This window comes from Aquarana catesbeiana, linkage group LG06 (assembly GCF_042186555.1).
Source record: "Aquarana catesbeiana isolate 2022-GZ linkage group LG06, ASM4218655v1, whole genome shotgun sequence".
In the NCBI taxonomy this organism is placed as follows: domain Eukaryota; kingdom Metazoa; phylum Chordata; class Amphibia; order Anura; family Ranidae; genus Aquarana; species Aquarana catesbeiana.
Window position 1 is genome coordinate 320,336,667 of NC_133329.1, and position 15,586 is coordinate 320,352,252.

Sequence of the window (15,586 nt, forward strand, 5' to 3'; positions counted from 1 at the left end):
GCATTAGGGTGTGCACACCAGGGCACAAACACACATGCGTGTATATCAGCAGAGCAGTGGATGGTGTTAGTAGTTTTTTATTTTTATTATTTATTAATTATTTTTTACAATTTTATTTATTTATTTATTTATTTATTTATTTATTTATTTATTTTACAATATTCTTTTTTTACAATTTCTTTTATGGGGCTTTGGTGAAATATCAAGGGTCTAAACAGTGCCCTGGTGTCTCACATTTGAGACAGAGAAAGAAACTGTGGACAGAGATTCCCCAGACGCTTTCTCTGCAGCCTTCAGGAAACATAGTTTACCATGCTTCAAGTAAGAATGAAGACAGGAGCGATCGGCACATATTACTCACTGTGTTCATTCAGAAATGGAAGGGGTTATTTAATTAAATATTTACCAGCCCCTTCCCTGCTCCTGAGATAGGAGTGAAGGTGGCAGCACTGCAGGGGGGAGATAGGAAGCAGGGGGAATCGGCACAGCACAGGGAGATTGGACCAAAAGTAATTCAAAATCCAAAATTTTGACTTGTCACAACAGAGATACTTGTTCCAATTAAAGAATTGATGTCCCTCACTTTGAAGAGATCACCCCTCACCTTTTACTGTGTCACAGGACGCTTTACGTTTAAAAGAAAAGGAACCTGATGGGTTTAACCATTCACTTTTCTATGTAAACAAAAATAATTGACTTTAGATACACATTAAACAAATACATGCCTGCTAGTATTAATGTTAAAGTAGCACCTTGGCTTTGCTTTGTCTTATATTTTAAATATATTTGGCAGTGATGAAGTGAAAATAAGTAAAAGTGATTTACTATTGTATGTAAGGGCTATGTATACAAATGCTTTATTATTTTAAAACTGTTTTATTTGGCTTACTCTCTTCCTTCTTTACAGAAAGAAATTCAAAATCCATTAACAACAATGAAGAAAGTGTAAGGGAAATCTAATCTTTTTTTTTTTTTTTTTTACAATTTATGGACAATAGAAAAATGGAGGAAAAGCCTAAACTGGGATATCATTTAGGCATATGTCAAAATGTACAACAATCACTTTATATATAGATGTATGCTTTTGGTGGCATGAAATTAGGACACTGGAGGAAATCATCATTTATCTTCAGAATTTAAATTCCAGCAAAGGCGAGAAGATTGGGATACAATTCACAACATAATTGCGGTGGACTGAAGGGATATTTGTAGTGGGTTTTACTATTTATAAATCACATATACACAATCAGAGCATGTAAATATCATAAGCATGTAAATAGTTTGTTGACCTATGCACACGTATCCTTTGGTACTTTCAAAAGAAAATGTCTTTGACACTAGGAAAATCAGTTTGTTTTTCTTTGCTGTTCCTTTGTGAACTTCTTTTCACTTTTTCAGACTGTTAATAAACTTGGTTCATTTTAATCGCTTGTGTTATCTTCTTTGACAGCCTACGGTTGTTTGCAGATTCAGCTTTTCATTGATCTCTTTTATATCATTCTATAATAAAAATGTTGTTACCCACCAGCCACTAATCAGAAAATTGTTTATATAACTGGTGTTAAACTATACCATGGTTGTTCCTGACATATCATGTTGAAAAGATTACAAATTAAAGGAATTTGTTATAAAGTGTGCATTTCAAAAAGTTCAGCTGAAACTTCTGGTAGACATCTGTGGACCCACTGGAGTGGATTTAGGCCTTTAGGCATTTTTTTAGCACATTTTCAGTTTTGCGAGAACACACTACAGTCCATTTAACATGGTTTCCTATGAATGTTGTTCACATTTGTGCATTTTATGGAAAGGGCCAGGGACTTTTTTCTGGTTTTTGGTTCCAAAGACTTCAATGGATGAAAAGCATGTATTGGAAAACGCAAAATGCACCTGCAATATGCAAACTGCAACCTTCATAGGTGTGAATCAGGCCTTACCAAACCTGGAGCATTCAGAATCTGCTGCAGCTGTGCATGGTAGCCAATCAGTTTCTAACTTCAGCTTGTTCAATTGCAAAGCTGCACCAGATCCTGCACTCTCCAGGTTTAGTAAATCAACCCTAATTCAGTTATCAGGATCAGTGTAGTGGCTGGTTATATGATCACTGACAGCTAGGATCAATGACAGCCTGGCATTTGAACTTAGGTCAGCTGGCTAAGAAAGGCCAATAAGAGAGGCTTTTGGACAAGCCAGGCTCCTCACTATAAAATTGTGAAGCCACAGCACCCCCATCGACAATTTGCTTTGTATGTGATAGGGAAATCATAAGGAATGCTGCTGACAAATTGCTTAGAAAGAGATTAGTGTACAGCTTTAAGACACTGGCGGGATGTTAAACCTTTACTAAAGGTAAGTAGCAAAATGCTGTGTACCTTAGAGAATTGTAGGGTTGGGGAAGGGAACATCCCTTAACTGTATTTAATCCTTCACTACATCTAATGATGTCAATGTCCTGCAGCCTCCTTACAGCCTGTCCCTGTCACCCCATTACAAAAGTGCCCAACCAAACCTTTTTATCAGTAGCACCAGCTGTTATTTTCATTAAAACTATCCATTAAATTAAAACTGGGCTTTCTGAATGACATCATCTTAAAGCTTGTATGAAATTTTTGTAATTGGGGTTACTTCTTTAACATTATGCTTAAGTTCATTTAATTGCACTGTTGGAGTATAATTTCTTATGTGCCCTGCCTGTGTGTACGGTTCTGTACACCCAAATGAAAATTTCCTGGAGCTTGGCTTTTAGAAAAAAATGACCACCAGCTGTTTTTGGGCAGATTGAGGCAGAAAAATGCTTGGAAAAAGGTGAGGTGTTTTGTTACATTAAAGGATCTTTGGGAGCATCTTGCATGTTGCACCCCTCCTTTAACGCATACTGTTAGACAGGTTTAATTGGTTGTCTGCAAGCTGGTCGGTAAGTAAGCTTGTTTTTTTCCCTTGGATTTATCCTTGGCCCTGTTTATACACTCATATTTAACATATATACATTTTTTATTGGTTTATCAAGTACAGAGTACATGTAAATGATGTACAACAAACTGAAGGTCTCCGTACAAAGTAACCAAAATATACTTCCAGCGAATGAGAGTGTGGTTAGAAAAGGGTTCAAAAGTGCACTTCTATTTTGTCTCATACATCTTTCGTAAAGTAGTTATGCAGCAAGAAGTAGGAAAGGTTAAAGTGAAGTTCCGCCTGCAAAAAAATAAAAATAAAAAAATGAAGACCCCTTTCACACTGAGGCGCTTCTAAACTGCCAGTAAAACACTAAGCGCACAAGGCCTGGGAGGATTGGCACAGGCGAGAGGACCCACCCTAGGCCAGCGGCTGAGCCTTTCCCCTTCTTATCCCTCTTTTCCTCTTTCCTCCTTTATCTTCTTTCCTTCCTTACATTGAGAAACTATATCCAGATTACCAACGATACCTACTGGTTGACAGTCCTAGTAGCTATGGAAAATATTAAACCATTACTGTATTTGGATGATTACATTTTGAAGACTACTGTTTACCAGATTGACTGTCCACCAGTTGCACTTAGTTATATGCGACACTACTGTCTAATGTATGTACATATCTTTATGTATAATAAAAATTGTTATTTGAAAAAAAAAAAAAAAACACTAAGCGCTTTTGAAGAGCTTTTCAGGCGCTTTTAAAGAGCTTTCCATTCATTTCAATGGAGAGGGGCATTTTTCCCCGCCCTGCCAGCGCACTGCCTCAGTGTGAAAGCATTAATTGATTTTAATTGAAATTCTTTTTCGTGAGCTTTTTAGGCGCTTTTTTTTTAGCGTGAAAGCACCTGAAAAGCACCTCAGTGTGAAAGGGGTCTAAAAGTCAGCAGCTACAAATAATGCAGCTGCTGACTTTTAAAATAAGGACACTTACCTGTCCAGGGCATCCGTGATGTCCTCACCCGAAGCCGACCCATTCCTCGGCGCTGGGTAGAGGCGTCGGGATCTTCAGCAAGGGAATTAGGAAATGAAGGCTTGCGGCTTCACAGCCTGTTTCCTACCGCGCATGCGCAAGTTGCGTTGCAAATTCTGAATGGTCCCTGCTGTCTTCTGGGACCTGTGTGTCTGCCAGAAGACAGCAGGGGGGATGGAGGAGGGGGCGGTCATGGCATAGTTCGCCGCGGATTCTGCGGCGCTCTTTCAAAGGAAGTGCGAGCAATTACCTGGATTAGACAGGTATCTGCTCTCCCCTGAAAGGTGCCCAATGTGACACCGGAGGGGGGGGGGGAACCGGATCAGTGGAAGTTCCATTTCTGGGTGGAATGACAATAAATGTACATCCTGTTCAATGAAGTGCAAATACACACTATAAGATAAGAATTCAATGAATATGAGTCAGATATATAAGGAACAAAGTAAAAAAATAAATAAACAGCATTATTTATATTTTATGGTAACTAGCCGAGATATAACCAGACTAGACTAGACGTCTACTTGGACTAGACTAGACGTATAAGGTGAATGAGGGCAAGTTTTAGAGTTTTTGCCTCTCCTGGCTGTGACTGCGATAAGCTATCCATATATCCCACTCAGAGTGAATTTTTTTTTTTTAACTTGTCTGGTTTTTTAAGCACCAAGAAAAGATGCCAGTCTGAGTGTACCCAAGGACAGCATCCAGGGAGCGATTGTGCAGAAAAGTTCATCACTCTTTCTGAGGTGCGCTGAATAATACAAGGTTGCTCCTTGACTTTGCGTCTCAGGTCTTGGGCAAATTAGCCCTCTGGTACTATATTTTCAAGACAAAAAGTTCAGGCCTAAATGTAGGGACATAAGGCAGTGAGAACAGGGCCACACAGTATGTGGAAACGGAAGATGCAGAGAGTTATTTTTCAAACAAGGGCTGTGGATTTGAGTGGGTCAGCTGATGTTTTGGGAAAGGGAAGAAGGGGAAAGAGTAGGAGGAGGGGAAGAGAGGAGAGGTGGCAGGAGGCAGAAATGTCTGCAGCAGTGACAGCAAAAGCAAGAATAACAGAGCACAGTGTTTGTTCTTTTCTTAGTTAAACTAATAATTAAAAAAAGTATTGATTTTATCAGTAACAGCTGCAGTGAGTGTTTGGGATTCATCTTTAATTCAGGTCTGATTTGTTTTTGTTTTTTTTTTAATTCAGCTTCTCAGTCACAAGTTCACCCTGCTGTGCTGAAGACCTTCTCTGATAGGAAACAAGCAGCAGGGAAGTACCTCAAGCACATATTGTCCAATGTAGGTGAAGGAGGAAGGGGAGAAGGGGTAGAGGAAGCAGAAAGTAGTGGAGGAGAAGGAGTAATGCGTCACATTAGCAATGTTTTTTTTGTTTCGTTCTTCTGTCCGCTCCTGATTTCGGGAAGGCTGGGCAGCCTATGGCCGTAGGATTACTCTTAATTCTTGCTGCTGCCTGCCCATCCTCCTGACAATAGGATTTCCATCTCCATTTGCTGCTTCCACCTCTGTTGTAGAAGGGCACGCAGCCTATGGCAGTACATTTTCCCCCTGAAACAATGTGGCACCTTTAAAATACCAAAGCACCAGGATTGGCCAGGAAAGGTGGCAGGAGCCTGTAATAATGGCAGTATGGCAACTTTAGTTTGATGGGGGAGGGGGGGGGCAGTGAGGAGAAGGGGGTACAGATTATTACTGGGCCACATATCTGTGGTCATGTGTACCCTGCTTGTGAAAGTGTGGTCCAGCTACACAGACACAATAAGTTTCACATGCTGGTGGAGGACAGGGATGGCCTTCTGAGCAAAATAATGGCAGCTTTGTACCTGTCACTGTGGTGTACCACAGGCCATAAACCCATGGAAAGGAGTTGATTCATCCATCTGAACCGAAAGCATTTGCAAAGCCAGCAGATTTGCTAAGCTGGCACTAAAACAATGGACATGGGGGTGATTTTGGGGAAGTTATTTCCACCTCAGCACCTGCAGAAGAGAAACCTGCCTTTTGAAGGATGCTCCTGGAGATGACAGGGTGGGCTTAAAAGAATTTGCAGATGAAGTTTGCTTGGCCCCATGACCCTCTTCCCTGCTTGTTGTGGCATATCTTAAGCTTCTAAAACCCTATTTCAGGATTCTTTCCCTTTCACTAGAGGCTTCAAATATTGCAGTGGATGCAACAGGAGAATATTGTGGAGAGAGGGAGTGGGAGGTCAAATAAAGAGGAGGAGAGCAGGCCTTTTGCTGTCAACTTGTCACAATGAGCTACTGCTCTCACTGTGCTCTGTAGTGTAGACTTAGGTTTTATCCCATGCATGCAGTACCTAGATGGATGGTACTTTTACTACAGCTGAATATAGCCAGCTGAATATATTATAGCCAGGCGAAGGCAGCAGGCTATAATGTTGCTGGCAGCAACAGATATGTTAAAAAGAAAATCCACATTACAGAGTTCCATGGCTCATCCCTGGTGATAGCAGTGGTCTATACCTAGCTCTAGTGCTCTGGTAGCTGTCCCTGTAGTTGTTCCTGGTCAAAATCCTCCATCATTGTTGTTCTGCCCTCCCACACTTCTTTCCTCCTCTACAGGCAGTGGTACCCACTAACAGTCTGCCATCTCATCATCTACCCCTCCTCATCAATGGAGCCAACTTTGCAGTGAGCGCCACCTGCTGGAACATCACTGCCTACTACTGCTCCCTGCCTGATGCCCCTCCTTCTATGGTACTGATTTTATCTCCTCATCCTTGTTATCTGAATGTAGGAATGCTTGTGCATGACCTAGATCAGGGATATGCAATGAGCAGACCTCCAGCTGTTGCAGAACTATAAGTCCCATGAGGCATAGCAAGGCTCTGCATCTAGGAGGAGGAAGAAGAGGATTTCCTAGCTCCTGCATGAGGTGTGGCTGTATAGCTAGGCTATTTCTTGAGAGAAAAGGCAGGTGCACCATGCCTCTAGATAAAGTGACCAGACCACCACTTTGTCCTCCAGACTATTCTATCCTATTACCTCTCCATGTAAAAGCTGTCCAAACCTGCCTGGCTTGAAAAAGTAATTGCCCCTTAAACCTAATAACTGGTTGTGCCACCCTTGGTGGCAACAACTGCAATCAAGCATTTGCAATAACTGTCGCATTGCTGTGGAGCAATTTTGGCCCACTCTTCTTTGCAGAATTCAGCCACATTGGAGGGTTTTTCAGCATGAATGGCCTGTGTAAGATCATGATACAGCATCTCAATTGGATTTAAGTCCGGGCTTTGACTAGGCCATTCCAAAACCTAAATTTTGCTTTGTTTGAACCCTTTGGAGGTGGACTTGCTGTTGTGTTTCGGATCATTGTCCTGCTGCATAACCCAAGTGCACTTGAGCTTGAGGTCATGAACTGATGGCTGGACATTCTCCTTTAGGATTTTCTGGTAGAGCTCAGAATTCATGGTTCCAACAATTATTGTAAGTTGTCCAGGTCCTGAAGCTGCAAAGCAGCCTCCGACCATCACGATACCACCACCATGTCTGACTGTTGGTATGATGTTCTTGTTATGAAATGCCGTATTAGTTTTATTCCAGATGTAAAGGGATGCACACCTTACAAAAAGTTACATTTTTGTCTCATCAGTCCACAGAATTTTTGCCTAAAAGTCTTGGGGATAATCAAGATTTTTTTTTGTAAATGTGAGATGAGGCTTTGTGTTCTTTTTGGTTAGCAGTGGCTTTGATCTTGGAACTCTCCCATGGATGCCATTTTTGGCATCCATGGGAGGCAAGTGAGGCCTGCAGTTCTTTTAGATGTTGTTCTGGGTTCTTTACTGACCTCCTGGAGTCGTCGTTGTGCTCTTGGAGTCATTTTGGTTGATCGGCCACTCCTGGTAAGGTTCACCACTGTTCCAAGTTTTCTCCATTTGTGGATAATGGCTCTCACCATGGTTCGCGAGCATCCCAAAGCCTTAGAAATGGTTTTGTAATCCTTTCCAGACTGATACATGTCAATGACTTTGTTTCTCAGCTGTTTTTGAATTTCTTTAGATCACGGCATGATGTGTTGCTTTTTGAGATCTTTTAGAGTGCTTCACTTTGTCAGACAGCTTCTACTTAAGTGATTTTTACATTCAACAGGTCTGGCAGTAATCGGGCCTGGGTGTGGCAAGTGAAATTTAACTCAGCGTTCCAAAAAATTGTGGTTAATCACAGTTCAATCATGATTCAGCATGGGAGGGGGCAATTGCTTTTTCACATAGAGCCAAGCAGGTTTGAACAGCTTTTGTCCCCTAATAAATGAAATAATAATTTAAAAGCTGCATCTTGGATTTACTCAGGTTATCTTTGTGTAATATTAAAATTTGTTTAATGATCTGAATCATTTAAGCAAAAAAAATCAGGAAGGGGGCAAATACTTTTTCATAGCACTATATATATATCCACTATATTACCAAAAGTATTGGGGTGCCTGCCTTTACACGCACACTTTAATGGCATCCCAGTCTTAGTCCATAGGGTTCAATAGTGAGTTGGTCCATCCTTTGCAACTATAACAGCTTCAACTCTTCTGGGAAGGCTGCCCACAAGGTTTAGGAGTGTGTTTCTGGTAATGTTTGACCATTCTTCGAGACAGGGCCATCTTTAATATTGATTGGACTTTGGGCAAAAATTTTCTTGGCCCCCCCTATGCAATTTCACTCTCCACCTGCTCATACAATAAATAGCAGCTAGACTTAAAATCAGTTAACTGTATCAGATCAGGCAGCAATTGCGATTGGTCGCCAGCGGTTATAGCATATCATTACTGCTTACTGACTGGTTACTAGAGGTTACAGCACACATTACGGTTCACTGATTTGTTGCTAGAGGTTACAGCAAATGATTTCTGCTTGTTAATTGGTTGCTAGAGATTTCTGTACAGTATTACTGCTCACTGATTGGTTGCTAGAGGTTATAGCACATTATCTCCTCACTGCAGGAGGGCATGATATACATATGAATGCCGACTTTATTTACATATCAATGCCACCGACTGCAGCTATTTACTTATGAATGCCAGTTATTTACATGTAAACACAGGGTCTGCAGCTGAGTCATCTGTATACAACAATAAGGCAGAGCTGGGCAGCATTAGTACCAGCACTTCACACTGAGATATTGGGACACAGCAAGGGACTAAAACTTTAAAGGACAAGGGAATTTAAACTGGGATAGTTGACAACTATGAGGCATCTGCTTTGGGCCCCACAACAATGACAGCTGCCCCTTTTGCCCTGCCTTAAAGATGGCCCTGCTTCCAGAGGCGCATTTATGAGGTTAGGCACTGATTTTGGATGAGAAGGCCTGGCTTGCAATCTCCGCTCTAATTCATCCCAAAGGTGTTCTATCAGGTTGAGGTCAGGGCTCTGTGCAGGCCAGTAAAGTTCCTCCACCCCAAACTCGCTCATCCATGTCCTTATGGCTGCTTAACTGTGCATTCTTACTGCCCCTCCCCCCCCCCCAACCACACCTCCTATATGAAGTATTTCTCTAATGTGGAGAAATGTTATTTTTGTTCCTGTGTATGGCTACTCCTCATTCTTTGCATGTTACAGCTAAAAAGTGTAGTCAACTTTAAAGGTGCAACATTTTCAGTTTTACAGCAAACTGTACCTTAAAATTTGATGAAGTGAAGGGTGGGCATTGACACATAATTATTACCAGTACCAGGTACTAGACAGCATATTAGCTTGTTATACTTTTAGTGGTTTCAGCAGCTTCTCATTTTATAACAATGCACATTTGTTCCATTAGTCTGGAATTATACTTAAATATATAACATTCTGTGTAATAAAATCAATAACCTAAGGAAAGGTAAACTGAGTATACCATTTAGTGGTTGGCTGTGCATTTGAGACTGAGATGTAAAAATAAATTAATGGTAATTCACTGTATTTTGCTTAGTTATGGCATATTAGAAAGCTTCCATGACAGTTGAAGAAAAACAATTAACAAGTTCTGAGATTGATATATCAAATTGTCAGTGCTGAGAGATGCTGTTATTTCCCCACAGCCAACACTCAGATCCACTATTGTAGGACAGGTTTAAATCTGATTGATGGCTGTTCAAGATAATTTTATGAATGCTCCCTGCTAGAGTCTTCCGCACATGTACAAAAGAAGACTATTCAGGAGACTTTGCAGCGGCGGTTGTGCGGATCCCACTGGATTACACAGTGAAAATCTGGCAGTAGTGAGGACAGGGGTGCACTAGGCTTTGGAAGGGAAGAAAAGGGTTGCTGGGCGGGGGTGGTCATTTTAGAATGACTGTACAAAAATATTGTCATCCTTTACATTAGACCCTGATTTAATCCTTTTGCGCCTAAGTTTAAAACAAATGTTAATGCCTAAGCACAATTTTGCAACTTTTACATCTGTTAGTAAAACCGTATATATTTTCACAACTACTTTGTGCATCTGGGTGGATTAAACAGTGGTTTTTAGCATACATTGGTCTTCATTTGGTGGTAAATGGGAATGGATATCTCCTGGTTTTTTTTATTACCAAAGGAAAACTGTCCCAAAATAGTAAAAAATATATATATATTTTAAATTAAGCTGTATATTTCTTGCTACTACCATAACCTTCCACCAAAAATAAACCCAAAATATATTCTTCTGCTCCTGACGATCGCAGCGATACCACATATGTGTATGTTGTTGTTTGTACCTATAGCACAGCCCAGAAACAATAGTATATATTTTGCTTTTTTCTTTATCCTACCTAAAACACACTAACACTAATACTAAAAATCCTGTCCAAAAAAATACTGACCCCAACCTTGATCCAAATACTAACCCTGGCACTGACCTAGACCAAACCTTGAACTACGTATTTTTTGTATTTTTGTTTAATTATTATTTTATTTTTTTATACAGTTTTTTTTTTATTCTCTGTGCAGGGAGAGAGAGATACGATGTATCTCTCTCCTCCATTCAGAGAGAGAAAACAGGGGGGCGGGCTTCACAGTGACTGATCACTATGATAGCCAATCAGAGGCTATCACAGCGATCAGATGACTCAAAATCAGGAGTTCGGGATACCGATCGTTAATACAGAGCCCGGGGCTCTCGGTGAGACCCTGGTCTCTGTGCTGGGAACAAAGACAGATACGCAAATATACGGCCCCACAAAAAAAAGCCCATTGCAGTGGTACTTTGTGTACACTCGACACCAAGGGGGTAAAAAGATATATTCTATTTGGGTATATATTAATAACGTATAATAACTATATATATATTAATAACTAAGTGTTTTCTCCAGCCTTCTTGAAATCTCTAAATTCCATATTTTTTGCAGCTGTGATAAAGTATGCATAGGGCAGTGCAAATGATTTGGGATGAAAGGAATGAGGAACGGCGCCAAAATAATACAAACAGTAATTCAAGTAATGCTGCACCAAAAAACTAGGAAACCTAATAAAGCAAAAATTTGTGAAAAATTGGGCGCAAAACCATGTATACATATGACTGTCACCTAAATAGGTATAACATAATAATCAGCACGTATACCATAAAATATACAGAACCAGTCCAATATATATATACATTGTAAAACAAAATTAGATGGGTGCGTTTCTTCTGTGTAGGTGAAATCTCCAACACCGTGCCTTCATAAAGTGCAGTGTGCTAGTTTCTTGTGAAAAAAATGCTTCACCCGAAGTGACAAATAAATCTGCTCACCAGATATCTCCGGCCACAAAGTGACCACCAGGCATAAAGTATGGAAAACTTCCTCAGAGAGCTAGGATCCTCCAATCCAATTTGAACTTCAATCGACCATCTCCAATATCGATCAAACCTCATACAATCAAAGATGGCGAATGGTAATCCTCTGATAAATACACTCACAGTGCAAATCCCAATGCTCCTTATCCTTATCCTTAATCTGTAAAGATTGGCTCTCCCAAGAATGAGCCACAGAACGGCAATATAGTGTAATACTGTCTTTATTGTCAAAGCACTTGCATGCCTTAAAACGTACAGCAGATGGCAGCTCAGCTGTGTGATAAGGCAGGGGCCGGTCCATCACTAGAATGTGAAACAGGGAATGCGTCTCAGCTGGAAGAGGAAAAGATAGCTCCTGTGTCAAGCATCTACACCCTCGTTTTCAATGCATTTCGTGCCCAGGCGCAAGTCATCAGGAAAATGGAAAATGATTGCAGCTAACATGCAGTGCTTATTTCAAAAAAACAAAACTGAGGAGGAAAAGGAGAGGCCAAAAGTCCATCTGAGTATCAGATAAAAGGAAGCACTCAATTTTTAGCTTTCTACTTAAAGCAAATCTTTAAATGTCACTTGCTAGTAAGTAATAACCACAGCGAATGTAACAAAAACACAAAAATCTGTTAATCAAAGGAAATTTTAGTAGTATGTAGATGTTTCTACATGTGTATACAGTATGTTAGCATGATCAGCTTAATGTAAATTTTATAAATGTGTGGTACACATATATGTGCTTGTTACACAAACAAAGAGCCACTAAAAGGAGAGTCTAGAAATCTATATTTGTAATAACCTTATCAAATTGAAGCCAAAGCAATCAAATATGGAAGTCACATCAAAAAGCACATAAAAGTATAAATAAACCCACATCATTAACTTCTGTCTGTACATGCTGCATTACATATTTATACTCACTCATTCACTATGGGATTTGTTTTCTGCATTATGCAAAAAACCTGGTTGATCCTCCTGTTCTCTATGCCTCCTCCTTGTCTGTGTGGTGCTGCAACCTGAAGTTGTATAGACCAGCCATCGCCACATATACTGAGCATGCTCCAGTTCCAGTTCCCTTCTAAGCAGTTCATTTGCTCCTTTTTCTTATCTACTATATACAGCCCACATGACTATGGAGTCACAGTATATACTCCAGATAAAATACAGCCTACTCCATCCCTCTTCCTCCTCCATGCCAACAAAACAGCTAAAAACAATGGGGGTGGAATATTACAAGTTGATTGATTGAGGCTTCACCCTCCTGTAATTATAAGCACATACAAATAATAGACAAATGTCAGAGGGAGGCAAAATATGCTGTGATTGGCAGAACTTCCTCCTAGATAGCTCATGCTATGTTTTTAAACATAAATAATAAATATTTGAGCTTAAATACATAGAGTATTTGTATGATTATTTAAAACATTTATTTGATATTCACTATGTATTTTTCCTCTGTATTTCAAAGGCCATTTTTTTTTTTAGAAGCTCCTTCCACTGTTTCCCCACAGATGGGCTGGGAAAGTGTTGGGTCACATGACATCTGTATATCGATTATGAAAAAATTATGATAAATTAAAATAAATACAAAGCCATTACCCAAATATATAAAGATAAAGGATAATGTAAGTTAAAAAGTATGTGTTTAGCATTACTTTAATGTGGACTTTACAATAATGGTTCAACTGTGTACTTATTCAAAATGCACTGTCATCTCTCTTTAAACATGCCTTGAAGCTAAGCCAGTTATACTCACATCCTCTTCAGTGATTCAAAGTCTGGAAGCATTCTCACCAGCAGTATTATCTTCACATGATTTTGTTCAGGTTCTGCATTTTCAGCCATCATGGTTGGCCGGCCCAGGATGATGTTCACCGGCACACATTAACGAGATACAAGCTTTATGTTCAGCCATGTGGCTATTTTTTTAAACATTATTGAACTTAACTGAAAATAACTGTCACTTTTGTGAAAAGGCAAAAAGTTAAATGAATTGTGGGAGGGCCAACTGGACACCGCATTTCTTAAAGCTGAAGTGGGGAAGGGGACCTGTCAGAAAAAAGGGCCCCGTTCTCCCTCCCCCCTGAAAGGTGCCAAATGTGACACCGGAGGGGGGGGGAGCAATTAAGCAGAAGTTTCACTGTTGGGTGGAACTCTGCTTTAATAATGTAAGTCTACATATATAGTATAGTAATATAGTTGTAATAGGGCTTTGAAGGTGCCAAATCATTACATAAATGTTATACATTATATTGATAGAAAACTTGTCTAAAAATACACAACAAAAATTACAGGTGCTCAAGGCTCCACCATGTGCTCTTGCATGACAAACTGCTAGGAGTAGACAAGGACAGAGCTTGTCCCAGCTCAAAACACCCAGTAGGGAAAGGAAGTCCTAAAAGTTGCACATCAAAGCAAAACCATTTGAGAAGGTGTATGACAGCCTCAGTTTGGGCTCCAAGCAAGCCACGCTTGGAGCCCACTCTACTCCCCATGATTAAGCTCCGGGGGAGGATTGAAACTCATTGGGGAGCGTGACTTGGTTGGAGCTCAGGCTGAGGTTGTCATACACCTTCTCATAGGGTTTTGCTGTCATGTGTGACTTTTAGAAATTCCTTTCCCTACTGTCTAAAAATACACATATGCCTAAAAACAAGTGGAAGTTTCAGAATGATAAAGAATATCTGTTTAAAGGTTTCTCAAATGTCTTCATTTTCTGGTAGACAAGTAGTAACTTCAATATGTTTTGCCATAAGGATTCATCAGGAAAGAGAATACTACTTGAGAATACTGGGTATGTAAAGGGTGCATAATTGGGAATAGTGACAAAATATAATGCATACAGACAATCTACAGACAATATAGCACCTAAGTATTGTGAGCACCTGAGTTTTATGAGTACCTGTGTATAGTGAGTACCTGTATATTGTGAGCACCTGTGTATTGTGAGTGCCGTGTACTGTGAGACCCCGTGTATTGTGGGTGTACTAGGAGTAGAGAGCTACAAATAGGGTAGACTATAAATAGTGTCTTACTCAATTTCCCCAATAGAATAGAGGATAAAATGTCCAACAGGACTAGTGATGCCACTCAGTGCACATCCTGCACCATGTATGCGTTCCTTGATGAGCCAATCGAGGGCGCATACTGCTGTGTGAGATGTAAGCAAATTGTTTCCCTGGAAGCCCAGAACCTGGATCTGGAGAATCAAGTAGCAAAACAGAGAAGCATTAGCTACCTGGAGAGAAGCTTGGACATTACCCAGCAGGTGCTGGCGAGGGCCAGCCTAGAGGAGGTTGGAGAGATGGAAGCACAGGAACCAGTGGTAGGTAGCTGGGTGACAGAAAGGAGGAGGGGTAGAGGAAGAGTGCTAGGGATATATGCCAGGTTGCATGATGATGGGGATACAAGCTTAGGGGTGGCAGTGCTGGAGCAGGCACCCTCCCCTAGCCGCCAGTGGAGTGACGGCTCCAGTAAGAAGAGGAGCCATGATACAGGTAAGGCCAGACAAGTGCTGGTAGTGGGAGACTCAATTATTAGGAGGACATAGAGGGCAATCTGTCAGAAAGACCCAGGGTGCCGACAGTGTGTTGTTTAACGGGCGCTCGGGTTTGGCACATCACGGATTGGTTGGACAGATTATTGGGAGGGGCTAGGGAGGACCCAGCAGTCATGATACATGTTGGTTCCAATGACCAAGTGAGAGGAAGGTGGAGAGTCCTAAAAAATAATTTCAGGGACTTAGGGAATAGATTGAGGAAAATGTCCTGTTAGATCTATTAATTACGAACGATCCAAGTCTGATCTCAGATGTGGACATATGCGACAGCTTGGGATCTAGCGAGCATATGATGATCGCATTTACTGTTAATCACAGCAAAAGGAGGCTTATGGGTGGTACAAAAACACTACATTTCAAACAAGCAAATTTT

The 15,586-nt window shown here is 40.6% G+C and overlaps 1 protein-coding gene across 3 annotated transcripts in view; it reads left to right on the forward strand.

Annotated features, from left to right (window-relative positions):
* Positions 1-1,425, forward strand: part of PDE1A (phosphodiesterase 1A) — a 490,470-nt gene extending 489,045 nt beyond the window's left edge. For all 3 annotated transcript variants that reach the window (XM_073633739.1, XM_073633738.1, XM_073633740.1), the window contains one exon: positions 908-1,425. In XM_073633739.1, the coding sequence (XP_073489840.1) occupies positions 908-960 (53 nt within the window). In that variant the 3' untranslated portion in view covers positions 961-1,425. The remainder of the gene's footprint in view (positions 1-907) is intronic.
* Positions 1,426-15,586: the final 14,161 nt, after the last annotated feature.